This window comes from Tachypleus tridentatus, chromosome 2 (assembly GCF_004210375.1).
Source record: "Tachypleus tridentatus isolate NWPU-2018 chromosome 2, ASM421037v1, whole genome shotgun sequence".
NCBI classification, from domain to species: domain Eukaryota; kingdom Metazoa; phylum Arthropoda; class Merostomata; order Xiphosura; family Limulidae; genus Tachypleus; species Tachypleus tridentatus.
Genome location: NC_134826.1, coordinates 84,044,526 through 84,069,530, shown reverse-complemented (window position 1 = coordinate 84,069,530; position 25,005 = coordinate 84,044,526). Strand labels below are relative to the sequence as shown.

The 25,005-nt window shown below is 33.7% G+C and overlaps 1 protein-coding gene across 1 annotated transcript in view; it reads right to left on the bottom strand.

Moving 5' to 3' along the window:
* Window positions 1–828: 828 nt before the first annotated feature.
* The window catches only part of LOC143236076 (uncharacterized), a 42,513-nt gene continuing 18,336 nt past the window's right edge, over window positions 829–25,005 (bottom strand). Inside the window, exons 4-7 of the mRNA XM_076474349.1 lie at window positions 14,687–14,779; window positions 11,642–11,701; window positions 7,670–7,753; window positions 829–1,799 (exon numbers count right to left, since the gene is read on the bottom strand). Of these exons, the coding sequence (XP_076330464.1) occupies window positions 1,503–1,799; window positions 7,670–7,753; window positions 11,642–11,701; window positions 14,687–14,779 (534 nt within the window). The 3' untranslated portion in view covers window positions 829–1,502. The remainder of the gene's footprint in view (window positions 1,800–7,669; window positions 7,754–11,641; window positions 11,702–14,686; window positions 14,780–25,005) is intronic.

Genomic DNA, 25,005 nt, shown 5'->3' with positions numbered 1-25,005 from the left:
ATCCGAACCCGCGAAAGATTGCGAATTGAAGCGCCCCAACACCACCTGGAGATGGCAGGCCACATCATATAAATAAACGATGTTTATATACAGAGTTTACAAATTCTGTGTTAGTTAATTTTCTATATTAAATATGAGAGCCCGGCATGAACACGTGGTTAAGGCGATCGCCTCGTGATCTGAAGATTGCGCATTCGAATCCTCGTTTCACCAAACAGTCGTGGGATGTTATAATGTTCTGGTCAATCCCACAATTCATTGGTAAAAGAGTTGCCCAAGAGTTGGTGGTGGGTGGTCATGACTTGCTGCCTTCCCTCTAGTCTTACACTACAAAATTAGGGACGGCTAGTGCAGATGGCCCTTTTGTACATTTGAGTGAAATTCAAACCAAACAAACAAACTATTAAATACGAATATTGGCAAACAAAGATTCTTCACTGACAAACATTATCAAGGGATTAACTTATAAAAAATTACTAAAATGAGCAAAATTTTTATTATTTAATAAACAACAGAAATGTTTTAAAGGGAACATAAATACAACTTTGCAATGATTCGCGCAAAAAAATTTAAACCTGTGTTTTTATTTCTTTCATAAATAAAAACCAGCAGAGGTCGCTCATACTTTCTTGAAGGAAAGGTGAGCGAGACACGGATGTTTTGTTTTTTTTCATCTAAAAGCACGTTCCTCGTGTCCCTTTTATTTTCTTCGTTCACAAATATTATTCATAAATAACTGGAAAAAATGCATTTATTTACAGAAGATTACATAAATATACATACATAATAACCAAGCCAAGGAAGATTTCAATTTCATTTGCTGGTATTTGAAAGGCTAATTTTATGTGTATGTTTTCTGCTAATTGAAAATTTCGTAAATATTGCCTGCCATCAAATTCGTAGTATTGTAATCTTAAAATATGATTGTCGTTCTTTGGAAATGGATAACATACACGATTTAAAAATAAATAAAATAATAGAGACAAAGAAGAATTGAATATACTAGTAAGAGTAATGTACCTAATATTACATATTATAATCATTAATTTTAAGCCATGTTTTGGCTTAAAATTTTATGGTTATAATACAAGTCATCAGAGGTTGTGATTTGTTGTTTCTAACTTAGGCCTTCCTCATGATTTTGTTTACTTATTTAACTTCATATAAATGTAATTATTTAATTTCCCTAATTATATATATATACACTATTTTAACTTAACTTAACTTACACATTTTCTTCTGTCTCACATACACTCATGTGCTGAAACCACTAGGCGAGTCCAATGATAAGTTAACATTTGAGACTGATTTTCTATATTACACGTTCCGTGTCGAAAGTACTGGTTGATTGCAAAACAATTACACTGTTTATAAGTCATGTTAAGAACCACACAAAGAGAAATTAAATGGTGTCTTCAACATTTAATATTACGGTATCTAAGCCCAACTCGAGACTATTACAGCACTGTAATGAAACAACTTATTTCTCACCCCTGCTTAGTCTATTCGTTGTTTTCTTGTTTCTCCACGATATCATCTGCTATATTTGTTTTTGTAGCAGGTGCGTATTCTGCTACATCCCTGTTTGGAAAGGAAGTAAACGACATTTCGTATGATACACAACTTAACTCACTAGATACATGTGATCTGGTTGGAGAACTTTGGTTTTTTGTACTCACAGGACACAGATAATACGATGAAGAAGGCACTGAACCATTCCAAATAGGGCGTTTAGGCTTAGGAGAAAGAACTTTCTTTGGAGAGGACAATGAAGATTGATGTTCGATTCTAGGTACAGTCTATAAAATACAAAATATATTTGGATTCACAAAAACTTCTGATTAAGTTACTGACTACTGAAAAGTGTATTTTTAATTTATTAAAAATATACTTCAAGCTTGAAAGCTTATAACAATGGATAATTTCTGAATATGTTAAACGATCAATTTTTTATTTCATATTTTTGTAATTTCAACTAATAAACAACGCTGTTAATACTTGTTCTAAAACGTCCTATTTCTACAAAGGTTATGCTAAACGAAGATGTGTGAAATATAACATAAAACAAATATAATTAATTATAACATCACACAGTATAAAACAAACATTATTAGTTATAACAGTAGTCAAACATGATTAATTATGACATCAAACAAACAATATTAATTATAAAATTAAACAATGTAAAACAAACATGATTAATTATATCACACAAACAGTGTAAAACAAACATGATTAATTATAACATCAGACAAACCATGTAAAACAAACATAATTAATTATGACATCAGGCAAACAATGTAAAACAAACATGATTAATTATAAAATAAGACAAACAATGTAAAAGAAACATTATTAATTATATCAGACAAACAATGTAAAACAAATATTATTACTTATATCACACAAACAATGTCAACCAAACATGATTATTTATGACAACAACATTTTGTAATAAATATTGAAAACATGGTAACACAAAAAACTTAATTCATAATATTCGAACTAATAAAAACAATATTAGTATTGAGCGAATTTTTGTATTCAATCGAAAGATTACAAGTTGCTTACAAGGCAGCAGTTTTGTAATTGTATGCCTACGTTAGCTGCTCACTTGATGCAAGTTAAGCTTAAACAATACGCCAATATTTCTAAGATTGGTTTGTTTTGAATTTCGCGCATAGTTACACGAGGGCTATCTGTGCTAGCCGTCTCTAATTTAGCAGTGTAAGACTAGAGGGAGGTAGCTAGTCATCACTACCCACCCCAACTCTTGGGCTATTCTTTTACCAACGAATAGTGGGATTAACCGTCACTTATAACGCCCCCACGGCTGAAAGGGCGAGCATATTTGGTGTGACGGGGATTCGAACCTGTGACCCTCGGATTACGAGTCGAGTGCCTTAACCACCTGGCCATGCCAGGGCCCATTTCTAAGAATACAGTCACTTTATTTTTAAATCTCACCCTTTCTTCTACTATTTTTCAGAACGAACTATATTCTTTCTCCCAGACTGCAGAAAAGTTCATAAAAAACGTTGAGTCTTCTGTGCGCATGGATACTCACTTATAAATGTTATTGCTACATGTCGATATTTTTTTCGTAACAAAAAAACAACAAATAAGTAATGTACGAAGAGGGAATAAAACGAATCCATCTATGAGACATCAGAAAAATTCTGCTACTTTTGAAGTCCACATGTTGTTAAAATATTTACTTTTATTTCAATGCCTTTTCTTGGCTGTCACTCAAACTGTAGTCAAAGTTACGTACCATTAGGTAATATCGAGTATAACAGATTAGCTCATAAGAAAAAATCATTTCAAAATTACTGTGTTGCATGTCTGGAGAACTGCGAGTCACTACTGTTTAATGTTAGGTTTCCTGTGCATATTGTTGATTGTTTCTTAATCGATATATCTCGCGCATTTTCAGCGATCGCTGATGTGATTGACTCTAAGAAGATGGAAGAGAGATTTAGTTGGAAATAGCGTGTTTTGTCCATTTTTCGCGTTCGTGCTGTAAAGCGAGCCAAATATTTACTTTTAGCAACCATAAAACTGTGGATAATGCCCTCTTCCGTCATCTGGTGTATATGAAAAGCTGTAGAGAGCCATTACAGTCCAGACCTAAAGCTAGAGTGAACGAGAACAAAAATTATTTCTAGTTTTATCTTATTATTTCAGTGTTCGTACTTTTAAAGAAAACATTTGTTTCTTTTATGACCTATGTGAAATAAACTTATTTCACAGTGCGTATAAAAGAGTGCAGCGTTCGTTATACAACCAAGAATGGGACATTAAGCTATATAAGTTCTGTCTCTTATAACCGGAAATGCCTAATGAGTGTGAGTTTTCTTATAGCAAAGTTACATTGAACTATCTTCTGAGTCTACTGATAGGAATCAAACCCCTGATTTTAGCGTTGTAAATCCGTATACTTACTGCTGTACTAGCAGGGGACAGTACCTAATGAGGACGTTACGCAAGGTTACAACACTTCAAGGTGCATACAATTACAAGACGGCTCGGTATGGTCAAGTGGTTAAGGTACTCGACTCGTAATGCCAGGGTCGCGGGTTCGAATCCCCGTTGCACAAAACATACTTGCTCTATCAGCCGTAGTGGCGTTATCAATTCGTTGGTGAAAGAGTAGTCCAAGAGTTAGAGAAGTGGGTGGTAATGACTACCTGCCTTGCCTCTAGTCTTACATTGTAAAATTAGAAACGGCTAGCACATATATCCCTCGTGTAACTTTGCGCAAAAATTCAAAACGAACCAATCACAAGACTAAGGATTTGGTATTGGTCTGAATTTCTCACGAAGTTACAAGAGGGTTATCAGCATTAGTCGTCTCTAATTTAGCAGAGATAGGCTAGAGAGAGAGCAATTACTCAACACCACTTAGCGCCAGCTATTGAACTATCTTTTAACCAATAAACAGTTGGATTGAGCGTAACATAATAACCCCTAATGGGCTGCAATGCCGAGAATATTCTGTGGGGAGCAATTTGAATTAACAGATTACAAGTCGAGAGCCCTAACAACCAGGCCATTCCAGGAAAGACTTAAGAAATAATGTGTTGTATGGTTAACTATCTTATACCAATTAAATAAAGTGTTTTTATGGTTAACTGTCCTATATCAATTAAAAAATGTGTTGTATGGTTAGCAATCTTATATCAATTAAGTAATGTGTTGTATGGTTAGCTGTCTTATATAAATTAAATAATGTGTCGTATGGTTAACTATCTTATATCAATTAAGCATTGTGTTGCATGGTTACTGTCTTACATCAATTAAATAATGTGTTGTATGATTAACTGTCTCATCAATTAAGTAATATGTTGTGTAGTTAACTATCTTATATCAATTAAGTAGTGTGTTGTATGGTTAACTGTCTTATATCAAATAAATAATGTGTTATATGATTAGCCGTCTTATATCAATGAAACAGGTATTTTGTAATCAAATGCGTGATCATTTATACAAGAAATAATTAGTTTTTTTGCAGGTTTTCAGCACAACATATCTAAGCTAGAGTTTATAGAAATCATAAGTAAAGTATATTTACGAAAGCCTGTTATGTTTGGATATACACTTTACAATATAATGTTTTATGCGTTGTGAAAAAGGGAAAAATGTTAAAAATGTATCAGTAACACTGCGGTAATTGTAAACATTAATGACGAGTAACTTGTTGTTATTGTAAATATTAATGACGAGTAACTTGTTGTTATTATAAACATTAATAACGAGTAACTTGTTGTTATTGTAAATATTAATGACGAGTAACTTGTTGTTATTGTAAACATTAATGACGAGTAACTTGTTGTTATTGTAAACATTAATGACGAGTAACTTGTTGTTATTGTAAATATTAATGACGAGTAACTTGTTGTTATTGTAAACATTAATGACGAGTAACTCGTTGTTATTGTAAATATTAATGGCGTTTTCTAAATAACAATAAACATCCATTCTTAAAACGAGTAATTTGTCCTTAATGTAAATATTAATGTGGATTTATAAATAGTAATACACATTTATTTCTAAAACGAGTCACATGTAGTTATTGTAAATATGATTTGCATCTGTAATTTTCCTTTCTGATTTATGACCCAGCATGTTCAGGAGGGTTAGGGCGTTCAACTCGTAATCTTAGTGTCGCAGGTTCGAATCTCGATCGCACCAAACATGCTCGCCCTTTCAGCTATAGGGACGTTATAATGTACGGTCAATCCCACTATTTTTGGTAAAAGAGTATCCCAAGAGTTGGCGGTGGGTGGTGATTACTAGCTGCCTTTCCTTTAGTCTTACACTGCTAAATTAGAGGCGGCTAGCATAGATAGCCCTCGTGAAGCTTTGCGCAAAGTTCAAAACAAACCTTTCTGATTTTTTTTTTCTGATTTGTTAATCTTTGACTACTAAATAGTCGTAAAGACGGATAAACGTGTTTATTCCAAATATCTATCGACGATGATGAAGTTGTATTCTATACGTTTTACTAAGAATCGTAAAATTGTATTAAATACTTGACTTTTCAAGTCCAAGAGACAGGATGAACCTGTGAAAATGTTTATGTAACTATCCTTATAGTCTCTTTATCGAAAATTTCCCTAGGGGGCAATAAAATCGTTCTGACAATTAACAAATACAATTTCATAGCTGGTTCAGTGCTAATATAATTAAAACCTAACTCAGTTTTATGGTTAATAAATGTTTACTACCTAAAAGGTGGGTGATTATGTTGACGCTTGTCTTGTGAATCTTGTCGTAGAAAATGCGAAAATTAATTATTTTATGGAGCATAATGCAATATGCACTAATACTTCAAAGCGAGTATGTCAGTGTGCGTACGTTTTAACAATTGTTTGACGTTTCGAAATCACAGAATCTGAATTTGGATGTTCATGTGACAGATTTCAGCCTTATAGAGGAAAGTTTACCATCTTTTAATATAGCTGCGTCTTTCACAGTGGTCTGGCCCGGCATGGCCATGTGGTTAAGGTACTCGACTCGTAATCCGAAGGTCGCAAGTTCGAATTCTCATCACACTAAACATGCTCACCCTTTCAGCTGTTGGGGCGTTATAATGTGACGGTCAATCCTACTATACGTTGGCGGCGGTGGGTGGTGATGACTAGCCGTCTTCCCTCTTACACTGCTAAAGTAGGAACGGCTAGCGCAGATAGTAAAGCTCGTGTAGCTTTGCTCGAAATTCAAAACAACCCACATTAATGTACATGTAAGAAGCTTGTTGTTTATTAATGTATTTAAAATGTTCGCAATTTAAGCACAGAATGGAAGAGACGCTCATATAAAGACCGCGAATTGCGATTTCTTCTATTACCAACTATTTGTATCGTTTGGAACCTCAAACTTGCGACTTTCGTCCTCAACTACTTACAGTGTTTAGAACCCCAACTTACGAATTTTATCGTCGAATAGTTCTAGCTTTAGAGCCTCCAATTTACGTCCTTTATCGTCAACTGTTTATAGTGTTTAAAGACATAAATTTACTATTTTTATTGTTAAGTATTTATAGCGTTTAGAGTATCCATTTTGCGTCTTTACTCATAACCATTTCTAGCTTTACTACTGGTTTCATCAACTATTTCAGGCTTTACTACTGTTTTATCAACTATTTCTACCTTTACTCCTGTTATCATCAAATATTTCTAGTTTTACTAGTTGTATCATCAACTATTTCTACGTTTAATACTGTTATCATCAACTATTTTAGGCTTTACTCCTGTTATCATCAACTATTTCTAGCTTCAATAGTTTTATTGTCAACTATTAATAGCGTTTAGAAACATTTGGTTATGATGGTCCCCTCAACTCCATGAAAAGTATTTTTCATCAGTCATTTACAATGATCATATTTTGTATATGCTATTGTAATACAAGAATAAACTGTCACATACATGAAAGGAGTACAAAAAATTATTTTCAAAAGCAATATTTTCTATTTGAAAACAATGAATCACTTTGTATGTCTTTTTTAAATAGTCTGTAATTTATTCAATGTCTATAATATGAAATAATTTAATATATAAAGCTATACTGTTAAAAATTTGTATTTTCTTTATTTTGCTTAAAAAGTTTTCATTAAATTAAATTAAAATTCAATGTTATCAGAAAAGCTGTATTTCAACCGGCTTACATATTCTACTGGGTGCTGTCCAGGGCGCCCTCTACCGGCGAGATACTCCTGGTACTGAGATACGACACACAATAGGCAGTAGATCTGAAACAAGTATTAAAACAATAAATTTGCCAAACTCTGATACTACTAAACGACTGATTAAAACCATGATTTGGATTACTTACCTTTAAGGCACACACTGTATGGCTGTAAATTTTTACTTTCACTCACTTAACAGTTTGTTTGTAGCAACACAAAAGTGGCGCAGTTTTTAACGAGCATGATTCATATCACTACAACAGATTACATTTTTCAGCAAACCTATTTTGTATATAACTGACAAACATTTGCTTTAAAAGCTTAAAAATTAAACAAATCAAATGTCATATCTATACAAACTCCAATACATCCAGCTAAAAAGTGAAACTATATATTTTTTGTTTGTTTGTTTTTTACAAGTTACATGCTACGAAGCACTCCCACCAAAATATCCACTGCGCGTGGTTAATTTTATAGCACGCGATTTGTAGACTACTACGGACTTTGTGTATATTTGTGCTTGAGAGAACAGTTGTTCTTTAAACCCCTTCGAACGTGAAGTTCTTATTTGTATCTTTGAACCAGAAGATATGTGATAAAAATTCATGACTTTAACAATAGGTCTGTGAACCAATAAACAAGGCTTACAAGTCTAAGACGCTCGCTGTATGAACGCACGGTGAATATTTGTTCGTGTGCATGTAACTGAATATGACTTGCACGTGACGCATTAGAAAAACAAAATTTCATACATTAATGTAGTTTCTAAGTACGTATGAGACCACTGACATGCATCGACTGTGATCATACGATTGTATATAACAAAGAAATGGCTTTTTTGGTGAAAACATCTTTCTTTTCCTATCATCAACGGGATTTTCAAACACAGTCGAAAAATTAGGGGATTTCTAGATCAATATACATTAAGGTAATTACCTACGTCACAAAGTTTTGGTTTTAGTTAATTCATTTTGTATTTTAAGACAATAAGCTTTCAGTCCATTACTCTTTTTTTTCGTTGCATTTTGATGTACTTTAAAGTAACGCCCTCTCTAACAGACAACTTTTGTCTAAAAAATTACACAGTTGTTTACGTTCTAATAACAGATTTTCAATAATTCAGCTACGCAGATTTCGAAATTAATATTTATTTTTGTCTATCAGGTAAGGATCTATTTACAAATCTGGAAGAAAAAAACTCTTACTTAGATCATTTTATTGTTTAGTTAATCACAATGAATATTTTTTTATTATTATGTTTGTCAATAAAAATACAAACAAGCTGAAGAAAATGGAAGAACACTGATGTCAAACGAATATGGTTCCTCATTCATCCTAGTTTATTTTATAAAACCTATATCTTTTAGTCTCAGAATTAGGTGCTGTGGTCTTTCTGTTATATTTCGTCTCGAGCTGGGAATTGTCCATATAGACACTTAAAACAGTCGCCATCTTTGTCTGAGGCCTTGACAAACTGCTTCATTAAGCCCAGTTTTATGTGAATTAGAAATAACAGGACTTTCCTTGTGTCAACCAAACTTTCACGTTCAAAGTTTTTCAATCCTGGTATCAGGTTGGTTCTGTGTGTCCATTGTTTTTTATCCAGTGTAGATTTCGTGCTCTGCTGCCGAGTCATACAAAAACCATGGAAACTTTGTATAACCTGCTTGTTGATGTAACAACATACAAAGGATTTTTAAGTCTCCATAAAGTAGCCAACCATGTCCTTTGTATTTGACCTTATTTTTTTACATTTCCTTCAAGTGAACCGAATAAGCAATACAAACAGATGTGCATATGTTACCATTGTGAAGAATACTTTTTTAGGCTTCTTTTATACGAACCAATGAACAATTGCCGCTCACTTGGTTCATAAACTGTAGCTTCTATTACTGGTATAAATCAGTGAAACTTCTTGAAAAAAAGAAACATGGTACAAACATTTTCTATTTTTCTGTACCAGTAAAATGATCCCTCTAGAGAAAGTCTGGACTCCAGAATCTCTGAGGAATCCTTTGGAAGGCCCAATTACCCCATCAACTCATTAAGTTTTGTGTGAAAAGTTATGGTTCACCAGATGTTTCAAGTTAAAAACAAGTCCAATCATCATTTCTATTGACATCATATTCAGAATCAGAAGAAACTGTAACAACAGTCTCTGGTGAAGTAGGTACAGGTACATCAGGTTCATGTGCAATAGGTTTTATAGCAGGTTAGGAATTAAGATAAGAAATCTCCTTTTTACTTTGAGTGTTGTAGCATAGCACGTTACGTGATCAAAAACAGCAGTCATCTCCATGATTTCTAGGCTCACGCCAGACCACTGGAATTCCATAATGCAAAGACTTTTTTCTTACCTTAAGTCCAATGTCTCAGCTCTTTTGTGTCGACAAAAGGTGCAAACTTTGTGCAAAGCCCATGATTTGTCTTTGTCCCAAAGTTTTCTTCCATAATACGCGCAGTATGTTTTTTTTTGGCGAATTCTGTAATGGTTTGCCTTTGTTTCATTATTACAAATTTACCACAAATACAACAAAATATGTTCGGGTCACTCACACAGCCTTTTGTTGCCATAAAGATGTATAAATAATATTGAAAAAAAAAACCCATAATTTTAAAGAGCACTCACAAACAAATACTATCCAGAAATAACCATTCATATACTAGCGGTGTGTTTATCGTAGGTTCTAGCACGATTGATAAGACTCTCACGTCGTGATTGGACTAGAGAAATCTATGTGAACATTTTAAGCACAACAAAATGTGACCCGAATTCAATGAAATTTATTCACTTATGTAAAAACACATGACATTTAGTGAAATATCTGTACGTGTTGCATAAGAAGGAATATCGTTTCTGGACTCAGTGTACAAGAATTACTATGGAATATAAACATTTCAAGAAAATAAAACCACCGCATCCTCTGTTCTTGGTGTTTGGTGTGAAACTGCTGCTTGCACACCAGATAAAGACAGTTCCTTTTAGTGTCTCTATTAACCTTTTATTGTTTCCTATAATGATACATAACAAACATTTGTTTATTATTTCGAAGCGGTGTCAATATACCAACTCTTCCAAAAAACTGAATTCTTTTTAATGGCCAAGTAGTTAAGGCATTCGACTCGAAATCCGAGGGTCTCGAGTTCGAATCCCCGTCACATCAAACATGCTCGCCCTTTCACGTTATAATGTGACGGTCAATCCCACTATTCGTTGGTAAAAGAGTAGCCTAAGATTTGACTGTGAGTGGTGATGACTAGCTGCTTTCCCTCTCGTCTTACACTGCTAAATTAGGGACGGCTAGCGCAGATAGCCCTCGTGTAGCTTTGCGCGAAATTCAAAATAAACCAAGTAAATAAATACATAATTATTTTTCATGTTTTCTCAGAAGGCAATACAAGTACAAGTGGCTGCTGATAAAAAAAATCAGTAAAAAAGAAAAACCATAGCTCCTGTAATACAGCTTTACAATCCAAATAATTTGAATTCATTCCATCACATTTAACTATGCTGTAAAGATGTTGAGAAAGATTACATCGAAAACATTTTTCATTCCAAGTGGCTCAGAAGTAAGCATGTAGGTTTGTAGCGATAAAAATCTACTCTTTTTTTAATTGTTTAGCTTTGTGACAAACAAACGATCTTTGACCCTCATCATGTCGTTATTGTTCATATCGCCACGGCCGGTTGTGCTCTATCTGGCGATCTTGCATCCTGAAAATAATCCTTCACCGTAGTTTTCGTTGCAAAAAGCCCTGTCCTGAGGCTGTCATATTCAAAGCGCATCCTACCCACTGATTGAAATAGGTAGAGAAAATGGGAAATGAATTACGCACAAACGTGTAGCAGTTCTTTTAAAATTATGGGTCAGCTATCATGATTACATCTGATGCTGTCAAATGGGTCTTTGCACTAGAGAAAATATCCTTATCACTATCTTGGATACTTACATTAAGAGCACAAACAAAGATATCGGTCATTAGCAGGAACATCATAACCACGCCAAAATCCTGAAAATCAATAAACAAACATTAGCATTTAATTAGCTTAACAACAAATTTTACAACAAAATAATGTATTATTATTACTAATCCTTGTCGCAAACATGCTCGCTTTTTCAGCTGTGAGGGCGTTATAATGTTATGATCAGTCCCATTGTTCTTTGGTAAAAGAATAGCCCAAGCGTTGGCGGTGGGTGGTGATGACTAGCTACCTTCCCTCTAGTCTTACACTACTAAAGTAGGGGCGGCTAGCTCAGACAGCCCTTACGTAGCTTTGTGCGAAATCCAAAAACACACAAACAAAACTATTATTTCTAAATCGATATCGTAAGAAGGTCATGTGACGCTTAAAACATTCCTGTAAAGCTTTGCTAAATCACTCCAAGATCTCGTGTTCGCTGATCGCTTTTAAATTTAGCAGTTTTAGAGAAAGTGTAAGTCATAAATAACAAGTGTTTTGTGAAGCATTTCTATAAACTAATTTATTAACTTTGGCAAATCAACGTTTAAATATTATATGTTGACTAATATATAAGTTGTAAATACGTGTATGTCATGCTATGGCTCGCGAGTAGAAGTACATCTTTCATCAGGCTTGAACAGAATGTTTTGGGTTGATTTGAGTTTCGCGCAGAGCTACACGAAAACTATCTGCGCCAGCGGTCTCTAATTTAGCAGTGTGAAACAAAAGGAAAGGCAGCTAGTCATCACCACTCACCGCCAACTCTTGAACTAATGTTTTACTAACGAATAATGGGATTGACCATCATATTATAACGCCCGCACGACTGAAAGGACAAGCATGTTTGGTGAGACGAGATTTCAAACCCTCGACCCTCGGATTACGAGTAGAGTGCCTTTACCACGTGGCCTTGCCGGGCCTTTAATGGAGTGAAAAACCTATCGCTTTCACTAGAATAGAAAGGTGTCATAGCGACATCTAGTGATTATAAAAGTATTTTTTTAAAACTTGGTAATTTAACTTAATACACTTAGCTGAATTAGAAAATCTCTAACTGTGACGACAATTCCTCTAAAAGTACACAATACATACTTGCAACACTAAAAGCTATCTTATCATCCACTCATAAGTCAAAACTAATAGAAAATAAATTCGATATAACCAAAAATGAACTATCGCACGTGACGCTATTGTCAATCTTATAAAATACGTTTGAAAAAAGAAAAATATTTTACGGTACTTGAATTTATACATATAAGTTCACAAGCCCACGTGGAAAAGGAATACATTATATGACTTATCTATCTTTGTACTGAATTCTTTACTGAAATATTAATATATATATATCTGGATATGAATTCCCAATAGAAAGATTTAATTGGTTTTCTAAGGATTACGTAACATGCTAATATAATTTCACTAACAAACATGGCGGATAACTTAAACAATACCAAATTTTGGAATTTTTTTTTTTCATTTTAGGAAACATTTTTAACATACGCGTGCCTTTCCTAGATTTAGTTTAGTACAAATGTTACTAATGCCACGCCCAAAGCAAGAAAGATTGGTCTTAAATTAAAAGTTGGGTTGAGCTTGTGATGGTCATTATTACCGCCCTTCTTAAACAAAGACATTTATATCTTTACTTTGAAAACTGCAAGCATGTGAGATTAAATAAAAGTGCAAGAAATCAGTTTTCAGAGTTTTAAAATATTCGTAAACATTTGAGGGTAGGCAATGAAAAGTCGAGTGCACCGATCGGATCACCCGTTACACCAAACATGCTCGCCCTTTCAGCCGTAGGGTCGTTATTATGTTCGGTCAATCCCACTCTTCGTTGGTAAAAGAGTAGCCCAAGAGTTGGCGGTGAATGGTGATGATTAGGTGCCTTCCTTGTAGTCTTACACTGCTAAATTAGGGACGGTTAGCACAGATAGCCCTCATGTAGCTTTGCGCGAAATTCAACAAACAAACAAACCGGTTGGATCACATCCTGAGCCTTCAGGAACCATCATGTTATGTTTTACATCGTGCTTGAAGCAAATCGTCTGAGGCCCAGGGGTGTTTAAAAGGACTATATCAAGGCTCCAACGAATCTAAACAAATGCGTCAAGCGGAATCTTAAATTCGTAATAGTATAGGGCACGTGCACTCCCATGCCACATCTATGAAAAACAGGTCTAATGTGAGAAATGTTAAAACACTCATCTGGCAAGAGAAAGACGAAAATTTATTATAAGTTTGGGATAAACACGATAGCTGTATGAAGGGTTGTAGTAGGTTTAAACAATTGTTTTATTGTCTGGTTATGAAATGTTAATCTAAAACAAAAAAGTTGTTTTTTTTCCATAAACTTTAAGATCCTTGGATTTATAGAGAAAATCCTAAGTGAGGAAAACGGCTTTGAACTGTTAAATCAACCCTTAATATCAGCATCTGAATCCGATTGGCCAGAAGTTTGTGAATTAGCATTTCAAAATATTTTTGAGATATAGTTTAATCAAGGTATTCAATACGAAACGAAATACTTTGTTTTTCCACAGAAGACGGAATAATTTAAAAATGCTTTTAGAAGACAGGCAGCAACGTAAGATTGATGGACTATAATATATAGAATATTAAACAAACTAAAATAAAAAGTACACATTATAACTCAAACCAGTAATTCAAAATCTACAAACAGCAAAACAATTTGATTTGAGTGATGTCTAATCCAATTAATATTCCTAACGTCGAATCTCACAATAAAATTTTGCTAACAATACCAATATTTGTACATAAAAACGTTTTCGTCAATATACATATATTAACACAATAATAACGTTCTATTGAGCTGCCCATAAAATGTCTCAGGTTACGTTTATTTTAACTTAATTTCAAATATCGCTGTTTACTTATTTTAACACAACTAAAATATCTTCAGATAAGTTGAAGTGGTTGATTTTGTTGGAAACGAACATAATTAAAGGTTAAAGTTAGGATGAGCCTAATATTTAAATATAACTGTCTGCACGGCTCAGTCACCAACTTACCGATTCTTGAACTAGAAGTAACGAGAGAACAAGCTCCACCAGTGTGGTGACTGGAATACAACTTATCCATGGAATCAACATGGCTCGACTATCCTAGAATGTAAAGAATAGACAAAAAAGGTCGTGACAGGAGGTAATACAAACATCAAAAACTACCTGTGAAAGCTTCCACGAACCAAATGCTTCAGGAAATCGCGAATTAGTAATGTATTTATTGCGATTTTATTTCTGTTCCGCTACAAGTATTGAAGCGCGTGAGGTGTCTGCTGTCTTACGAGTCACTTCCCTTCACACATGTAACCCTCCGCCATCATAAACGTCAAAACGCAGCACTTAAGACATAAAATATACATGGAACTAATAAAGGTTTAGAAATAAATATTCTTTAAACTTATTTACAGTTTTGATTGAATTTATGTGTAATAAAATATTACTATTTCTTTATAAGCGTACTACATTATTAAAAGTAATTAAACTTAAGCCTAACATGGGAGCCTTACCAATGGTATATTAGAAAAAGACCACGAAAACTGTGAGAACTTATAAATATATGAACAATACCTTTTAAAAAAGATATTTAAAAAAAAAACATTATTATGAGTAAACGAACTGAAATAATAACTATCTCTTTAACTAAAACTACATTATCAAGTCTCTCTACTTTCATATGTGTTTAGTGTTTAGTTTATTTCTCTAACTTTAACACACAACTTACATTGGCTGACGTTTTGTTTATAAACTCACAGTATTACATACACAGAAATAGTTGGAGCTCTCACTGGTTTTTATATTCACACCTTGGAGTGTGTGAATTCTAACCTCAGCCAGCGATAACAGATGTGTTTGTTGACATCACGCCCTTCCTTTTTATTAGATATTCTTTGGTTATGTTCTAAGATTATTACTATTCTTAAATACTTTATATCAGGTCATCTCATAAGTAATGTCCAAAAATTTAATACAAAAAATGCATCATCATTTCTGTCTTTGTAAAAGGCTTTAATGACTAAAATATGTAGTAGGACGTGTATAAAAATGTTCACACAAATAAAAGAAACTCACCCAACTTCACTTTTTCAGGTCATTAATCAAATAAACCCTTATGAAGATGGATGTGTCTGAGGAACACATTAGGCATATAATGTTTTATGAGTTTAAAAGAGGCAATAGCGCAGCAGAAACTACACGAAACATTCAAGGTGTTTATTGTGCAGAGTCTCTCAATGAAAGAAAATGTCAAACGTGGTTTCAGAAGTTCAGATCAGGTGACTACAGCTTAAATGATGCGCCATGTTCATGTCATCCTGTTGAGTTTAATGATGACTTGCTGCTGGCTGCACTTGAAGAAGATTGTGCTGTAACACTTGAAGAACTAGCAGAGAAGCTTAATTCAACCCATTCAACAGTTCCCGTCATCTGCAACAGCTTTAAAAGGTGTCAAAACTTGGATAACGAGTCCCCCGTGATTTGACAAAAGCCAACCTTAGAGCAAGAGTGGACATTTGCACTCTCGTGAACGTAACTCACCTTTTTTAGACTGGTTTGTGATAGGAGATGAAAAATGGATATTTTATAAAAATGTTAAGCACTACAGACCACGGCTCAGTGCAGGTAAATTGGCTAAAGTCGCAGCCCAAAATGGACCTAGGAAAGTATTATTAAGCGTTTGGTGGGATACTGTTGGTGTGATCCACTTTGAGTTGCTGCCACTCAATGTAACGATTACATCAGACTTCTATTGTCAACAGTTAGAACACTTGAATGTTGTTCTGAAAGAAAAGTAGCCTGCTTTGATAAGTTATAAAGGTGTTGTGTTACACCACGATAATGTACAGCCCCATACAGCAAGGATCACATCTGTAAAGATTGAAGAACTAGACTGGGAAAAACTTCCACATTCTCCTTATTCTCCAGATCTTGCCCATCTGATTATCATCTATTCTGAAGTTTGCAGAACTATCTTGATGGAAAAGAGTTTGGAACACATGAAGATGTCAAAACTACTCTCTTTACATTATATTCCTCCAAACCCCAAGAATGTTATAGAAGTGGCATTCAGAAGTTTGTGAATCATTGGCATGAAGTAATTAATAATAATGGAACATACATTACTGATTAAATAACATTGAAAGCGTTTGAAATCCTTTCTCTTTTTTTTTTTAACCTAACATCGAACATTACTTAAGAGATGACCTGATGTCAAGTTTTATATGAGCAGCAGAAAAAATGAAACAAAATATTTACTGCACGTGTCGCTACCTTTCTTACTTTCTTAACCCTAAAAATATTGAAATTTACATTTTTATTTTCTGGAGACAAAAACGTTATTTCCTGTAAACTTTGATAAGAACAGCATTTAATATTCCATAATTCAAGACAACCGTATGTATATCGTAATGTTCTTGGACACTGTTTCTACGGGCAAAAAATAAAGAAAGAACCAAAACAGAAGAACAAAAAAGGATCTTAAAAGGATGCTCGCTTTTTCAGCTGTGGGGGCGTTATTATGTGATGGTCAATCCTACTGTTGCTTGGTAAAAAAGCAGCCCAAGAGTTGACTGTTGGTGGTGATGACTAGCTGCCTTCCTTCTATTCTTACATTGCTAATATACGGCATGGCCAGATGGTTAAGGTGTTCGACTCGTACTCTGAGGGACGCATATTCGAATCCCGGTCACACCAAATGTGCTCGTCCTTTCAGCCGTGAAAGCATTATAATCTTAGGTAAATCCCGTTATTCGTTGGTAAAAGAATAGCCCAAGAGTTGGCGATAGGCGTTGATGACTAGCTGCCTTCCCTCTATTCTTATACAGCTAAATTAGGGACGGCTAGCGCAGAGAGCCCTCGTGTAGCTTTACGCGAAATTCAAGAACAAATAAACAAACAAAACCAATTTATACTTTTTAAAATAAGTTAATTATTATCAAAACAAATTTGTTTTCAACAGAAAAGTGGATCTAGAAGAGTAAATATAAAGCTAAAGTAACTGGTAATTTTATATATATTAAATAAATAGCTATACGACGAAGATAATCCATATGGTCATCTTAACGTTACTGTACCACGTGTAACGCAATTCTAAGTAGTTTCGTCGAAATCTCATTTGTGGGGAAATATAATAAACATTTCCTGAAATCCATCTATTAGGATCAATATTTCTTTAAACAGTCTGATTAGAAATGACTCTTTTTATTTTAGACTAATACAACAAAACTATAGAGTTTATGATAGAATGAGGTTAAATTCCTGATAAAAAGGTTCATCGCATGTTTTTATAAAATTTCAAAATATAAAAATGGTTAATGAATCTCTATGTGTACACTGCACTCAGTAACGTAATTTAGTCATATATTTCTTTCTTTTTCTTCTGGCATACTGTGTGAACTCGAGAACCACACGCAGCAACATAATGGAAATGAGTTTTCTAAACCTACAACTACGAAGTCATTTGAAGATATAGCCATAGGTTTACTTTGCCAGAAAAAACATAAAGCAGAAAAACGAAATCACGAACTGAAAGTAAATAAACCAGACAATTTTTATTTTGTGGTTTTACCGTTTCCTTCTCTGACATCCTATAAAAGAAGTGTGAGTGATATTAAATATGTAAAAGATGACAGACCAGGATTTTTAAAACCTAGCGCTACGTTAATACAAATATTGATATAAAAATATATAGATATACCAATAGCATTGTATCAATGTAGGTCTTACCAGTAGTATTGTGTTGATATACATCTTACCACTGGTATTGTGTTGGTGTAGATCTTATCAGTAGTATTGTGATGATCTAGATCTTATCAGTACCATTGTGTTAATGTAGATATACCATTAGTATTGTGTCTATGTAGATCTTACTAGTAATATTGTGTTCACGCAGATACAACAGTACCACTACGCTTATGTAGGTCTCACCACTAGTATTGTGTTGGTGTAGATATACCAGTAGTATTGTGTTCACACAGATATACCAGTACTACTGGGCTTATGTAGATCTTACGAATAGCTTTGTGTTCGTGTAGATATACCATAAGTATTATGTTGATGTAGATATACCAGTAGTATTGTGTTAAGTTAAATCTTACTATTAGTATTGTGATAATACAGATATACCAGTAGCTTTTTGTTCACGTAGATATGCCAGTAAAATTGTGTTTATGTATATATGTAGTATTGTGTTTATATACATCTTACCAGCAATATTGTGTTCGTGTAAATATACGAGTAGTATTTTGTTTATAAACATATTAAACGTAACTTTGGGTTCATGCAGATACACCAGTAGTATTGTGTTTATATATATTTTACCAGTAGCTTTGTGTTCATGTAGATATACCAGTAGTATCGTGTTAATGTAGATCTTACTACTAACTTTGTGTTCATGCAGATACACCAGTAGTATTGTGTTTATGTATATTTTACCAGTAGCTTTGTGTTCATGTAGATATACCAGTAGAATTGTATTTATACACATCTCAGCAGCATTATTGTATTCATATAGCTATAACAGTAGTATTTTTCATGTAGCTTTTACCAGTAGTATTGTGTTAACTTAGATATACCAGTAGTATTGTGTTAATGTAGATATGCTAGTAGCATTGTGTTTATGTAGATCTTACTAGTAGTACTGTGTTCATTTAGATACACCATTAGTATTGTGTTCATTTAGATATACCAGTAGCATTTTATTTATGTAGATATTACAAGTAGTATTGTGTTCACATAGATGTACTAGTAGTATTGTGCTAATATAGGTATACTAGTAGTATTGTGCTAATGTAAATATACTAGTAGTATTGTGTTAATGTAGATATACCAATAGAATTGTGTTTATATAGACCTTAACAGTAGTATTCTGTTTATGCAGATCTTACTAGTAGTGCTGTGTTCATGTAGATCTTACCAGTATATATCTGTTCATGTGGATATACCAGTAGTATTGTTTCTATGCCAGAAATATTGTGTTTATATACATCTTAACAGCAGTATTGTGTTCATGTAGACATACCAGTAGTACTTTGTTTATTTCTATCTTATCATTAGTATTATTTTCACATAGATATACCAGTAGAATTGTGTTCAAGTATATATACCAGTAGCATTGTGTTTATATACATCTTACCATCAGTATTGTGTTAAGTAGATATACCAGTAGTATATTGTTCCATTAAACCTTATCAGTATTATATTGTTCCATTAAACCTTATCAGTATTATATTGTTCCATTAAACCTTATCAGTAGTATAATGTTCACCAGTGGTATTGTATCCCTGTATATAAACAAGTAGTATTCTGTTCATGTATATATACCTGTAGCATTGTGTTTATATACATCTTACTAGCACAATTCTGTTTATGTAGATATACCATTTGCATTTTGTATATCTAGATCTTACCTGTAGCATTGTGTTAATGTAGATATACCAGTGTAGCATTGTGTTAATGTAGATATACCAGTAGTGTTATGTAGTATTATTGTATTAATGTATATATTGTGTTAATGTAGCTTATCAGCAGTATAGTGTTCATGTAGATATACCACCAGATTTGTCTTTACGTAGATTTTACCACTAGTACTGTGTTTTCGTAGATATCCTAGTAGTATTGTGTTAATATAGATATACCACTAGTATTGTGTTGATATAGATATACCAGTAGTATTGTGTTCACGTAACTATACCAGTATTATTGTATTAATGTAGATATACTGGTAGTATTGTATTAATGTAGATATATTAGTAGCATTATGTTTATGAAGATCTTACTAGTGGTATTGTGTTCATGTAGATATAACTAAACTAACTAAACTACCGTGGCAGGGGTTCACTTTAGAGAGAGAGAAATCAGAAGAGTTCTCTCTCCAACTGGGGTGTTCAGGAACTTTGTAGTTCCTCTTCGTCCCCTTTCGTGGATTGTTATTAAGATTAAGTGGTGGTTTTTTTTATTATTATTATTTTAATAAATTAATTGTCGTTATTATTCTTGACTTTTTGGGTGGAGAATGTCTCACTAAATGTTCTTTTGGGTGGAGGCAAAGGCAGCAGTGGAAAGAAAGGCCGGGACCTGTCTCGAAAAGAAAAAAGTTGGGCAGATGTGAACGTGAATGTAATTCATTCAAATTCAGATCAAATCAAACGGCCCGATTCTGGTTCTGGCAAAAAGGTTGCCTAGGCTGGGATCTAGAAATCCAATGCCTGAAGATTTTGATGTGGGGGGAAACGGGAGTGCCCCGAGAAAACCCACTTTCACACGACAGGCGCCGAAAGTTTTGCCTGTCGTGTGCCCTGTACCTGAAAAAAAAGGAATTCATGTTAATAACATAGATTTTATTTATTTAGATTCTTTGTTGAGTGGATTGTGATTCTTGAAATATGTTGTAAGGTGATATGTATTTTGTTGGTGCACTTGATAATTTGTGTAGTGATGCCGTTAGTTTGTTTCTATTTTCTGCTTTTAGATAATATTTGAGAGAAAGTTCTGTTATTCTATCTCTTATAGTTGGTAAATTACTAATTTGGTGTAGATAATTTGTTGGCGTAAAAGATGGTAAACTGAATGCGGATTTTAATATTTTGTTTTGTTGTACTTGGATTTTTTGGAGTGTGTTGTTTGACATATTGTATGTTACTTGACATCCGTACTCTATTAGTGGACGGATGTAAGCCTTGTATATTTGTATAATGGTGTTCGGTGCGCATTTCGATTGTTTACCGGTTATAGTCTTTAGATATGAAATCCTTTTCTGATTGATGAGTGTATATTGTTTATGTGTTTTTCCATGTTAGTTTTGTGTCGAAAGTGACGCTAAGGAATGTGATGTTTTGCTCATGTTAATGGTTGTGTTTCCAAGTGATAGTTTTATTTTTCTAGATTTTTCTTTGCTTCTTTAGTTTTCTATAGAAGGTGATTGCTTGTGTTTTTGTCGGATTTAACACGACCCTTCACTTGTTGCTCCATGTTGAGACGTTGTTTAGTGATTCTTGTACGCGAGACATGGCCATTACTGGGTTTCTGGAGGTGCTCCAGAATGCGATGTCGTCTGCGTATTGTGAATTGTGTGTGTATGTTAGATTTGGAAAAGGTATGTCACTGACGAAAATTATGTATAGAAGTGGAGAGAGGACTGATCCTTGGGGCACTCCTGCCGTTATATTAAATAATTTGGATATGGTTTTATTGACTTTCACTTGTGCTGTTCTATTGGTTAAAAAATTTGAAACCATTTGACTATCGTAGGATTTATTTGTAGGTGATTTAGTTTGTATCTGATGGCGTTGTGCCAAACGCTGTCGAATGCTTTTTTGACATCTAGGAATACCCCGATGGTTACTTGATTGTTGTTGTAAGCTTTGTAGATTGATTCGGTGAGTCGTGTTAGGTGATCTGTTGTTTGTCTATTTTTTCTGGAGGCATTTTGAGATTCTGGAAGGATGTTGTTTGATTCGCAAAAATGGAGGAGACGATTGGAGATAATTCTCTCCATCAGTTTGCCAAGACAGCTTAACAGACTGATGGGGCGGAAATTATCTGGATTTGTTCTGTTAGTTTGTTTGTTGGGGATCGTTGTTATGATGGCTTTTTTCCACGTGTCAAGGTAATACCCGGTCGCTAGTGAAATGTTCATGATGTTTTCATGTAGATATACCAGTAGTATTGTATTTATATACAACTTATCAGCAGTATAGTGTTCATGTAGATATACCACCAGATTTGTCTTTACGTAGATCTTACCACTAGTACTGTGTTTACGTAGATATCCTAGTAATATTGTGTTAATATAGATATACCAGTGGTATTGTGTTAATGTAGATATATTTCTAGAATTGTGTTTATGTAGATCTTACCAGTTGTATTCTGTTAATGTAGATCTTACCCGTAGCTTTGTGTTCGTGTAGATATACTACTAGTATTGTGTTGATGTAGATCTTACAAGTATTACTGTATCGATGTAGATCTTACCAGCACTGTTGTGTTTATGTAGATCTTACCAGTACTGTTGTGTTAATGTATATCTCACCAGTAGTATTGTGTTAATGTACAACTTACCAGTACGGTTGTGTTAATGTAGATCTTACCAGTACTGTTGTGTTAATGTAGATCTCACCAGTAGTATTATGTTAATGTACAACTTACCAGTACTGTCGTGTTAATGTAGATCTTATCAGTACTGTTGTGTTAATGTAGATCTCACCAGTAGTATTGTGTTAACGTAAAACTTACCAGTAGTATTGTATTTATGTAGACCTTACCAGTAGTATTCTTTTAATGTGAATCTTGCCGGTAGCTATGTGCTCATGTAGATAAACCACTAGTATTGTGTTGATGTTAATCTTACCAGTAGTATTGTGTTGATGTACATCTCACCAGTACCATTGTGTTACTGTAGATATACCATCGGTACAGTGTTTATGTAGATCTTACCAGTAGCTTTGTGTTAATGCAGATATACCAGTAGTATTGTGTTCACGTAGACATACCAAACGTATTGTGTTAATGTACGTTAACCAGTAGCATTGTGTTAATGTAGATATTACCAGTTGTATTGTTTTCATGTAGATATACCATTATTATTGTGTTAATGTAGATGTGCCAGTAGCATTGTGTTCATATAGATATACCAGTAGTATTGTGTACATGAAGATATAGCACTTGTATTGTATTTATATACATTTTATCAGCAGTTGTGTGTTCATGTACATATTCCAGTAGCATTGTGTTTATGTAGACCTAACCAGTAGCATTATGTTCATGTAGATATAAACTAGCATTGTGTTTATGTAGACCTAACCCGTAGCATTATGTTCATGTAGATCTTACCAGTAGCATTGTGTTTATGTAGATCTTACCAGTACCACTGTACTAATGTAGATACACCTTATGTAGGTATAGCAGTAGTTCTGTGTTTTATATACATCTTACTAACAGTACTGTGTTAATGCAGATATACCAGTAATATTTTGTTCATGTAGATCTTACCAGTAGTATTGTGTTAACATAGATATACCAGTAGCTTTGTGTTTATGTAGATCTTGCCAACAAAAATATGTTCACGCAGAATTTACTGGTGTTATATTGTAAGGTTTGGTTGAACATTGAAATCAACTGATTTATTTTTATTGTTTTTTTATTAAACTTTAACAGTAAACTGATGTACGAATGGTGTTAATTGTATTTAATTTTGTTTTAAACATCTAAACAGGAAAAACACATTGTTTTGATCTTAATATTTACAATATTCTGGAAACATATTTTAACAATTCAATTTGTCATAGAATAAAAAGATATATTATATTCCAGCGCTTTAATGTAAACTGGCCTATAATAAGCTTCTAATCAAAAATGTGTAGCAGTACCCTTTTAGAAATACGGCGTGTTACGTAAACAGAAAATACATAAAGTGGAATTATTATATTCTACATAATAAGCTGTCATATTCGTAATGGGCAAGTTAAGAAAGTAGGGTTAAACACATACAGTTTAACCGCCTTCATACTAAGATCTGAAAATTAAATCTCGTGTACAGCTAGCTTCAACGTTATTCCCAATGGATATGATTTTTAAAACATATATCCTGATAACAGTACAGCTTCTTTCTCTTTGCACCTGCACGTTTTTGTTTACGAGCTGCTGTAAGTTCTGATGAAGAAACACATACTTTTGCAAGAAGCTATCCAAAGTAATGTCCATTAACTTTACCAACCATATATTACATTTATTTGTTTTCCCAGGTTACACATACTGTATGCCACATGCTAAGTGAACATCTCCTTGCGGAGAAATTACCAGAACAAGCATTATATATCAGGCAGTTTAACTAACTAGAGCAAGATAAAGTATTAGTAAGAAAAGAAAAACATAAAGTAGGTTTCATAGATCATGAGTTGCAATATTTATAGCACGTTTGTTCTAATATGGGAAGAATTTGTAATTGTGTAATCAATGTATAATAAATATTTTAGCTCAGTTTAACAGTGTAAAAGTTTATAATTTTTTTAACAATGTTTGTAGGGAAAGAAGATCACCGTAAACGAGTTATATCTCTTGCAGAAAGTCACGTGACAACCACAACCGATATAATTTAAAAGTTAAAATGCATCAGAACTAACTATATTTTGCATTGTTTTGGCGTGAAGCCAATGAAAATCGAAGTGCACTCACTCCTGATGCAAAATATTCAAACGCTCACACCAAGAATTTAGAGTTTCCCAGAGGGAGAAACATCTTTTATACTTAATAGCATTGTAAAACAAAGGAATATGGATCAATTTGGGGTGCAAGGACCATCTAGAAAGAAACCAGCAAGAATTAATACTTCTGCT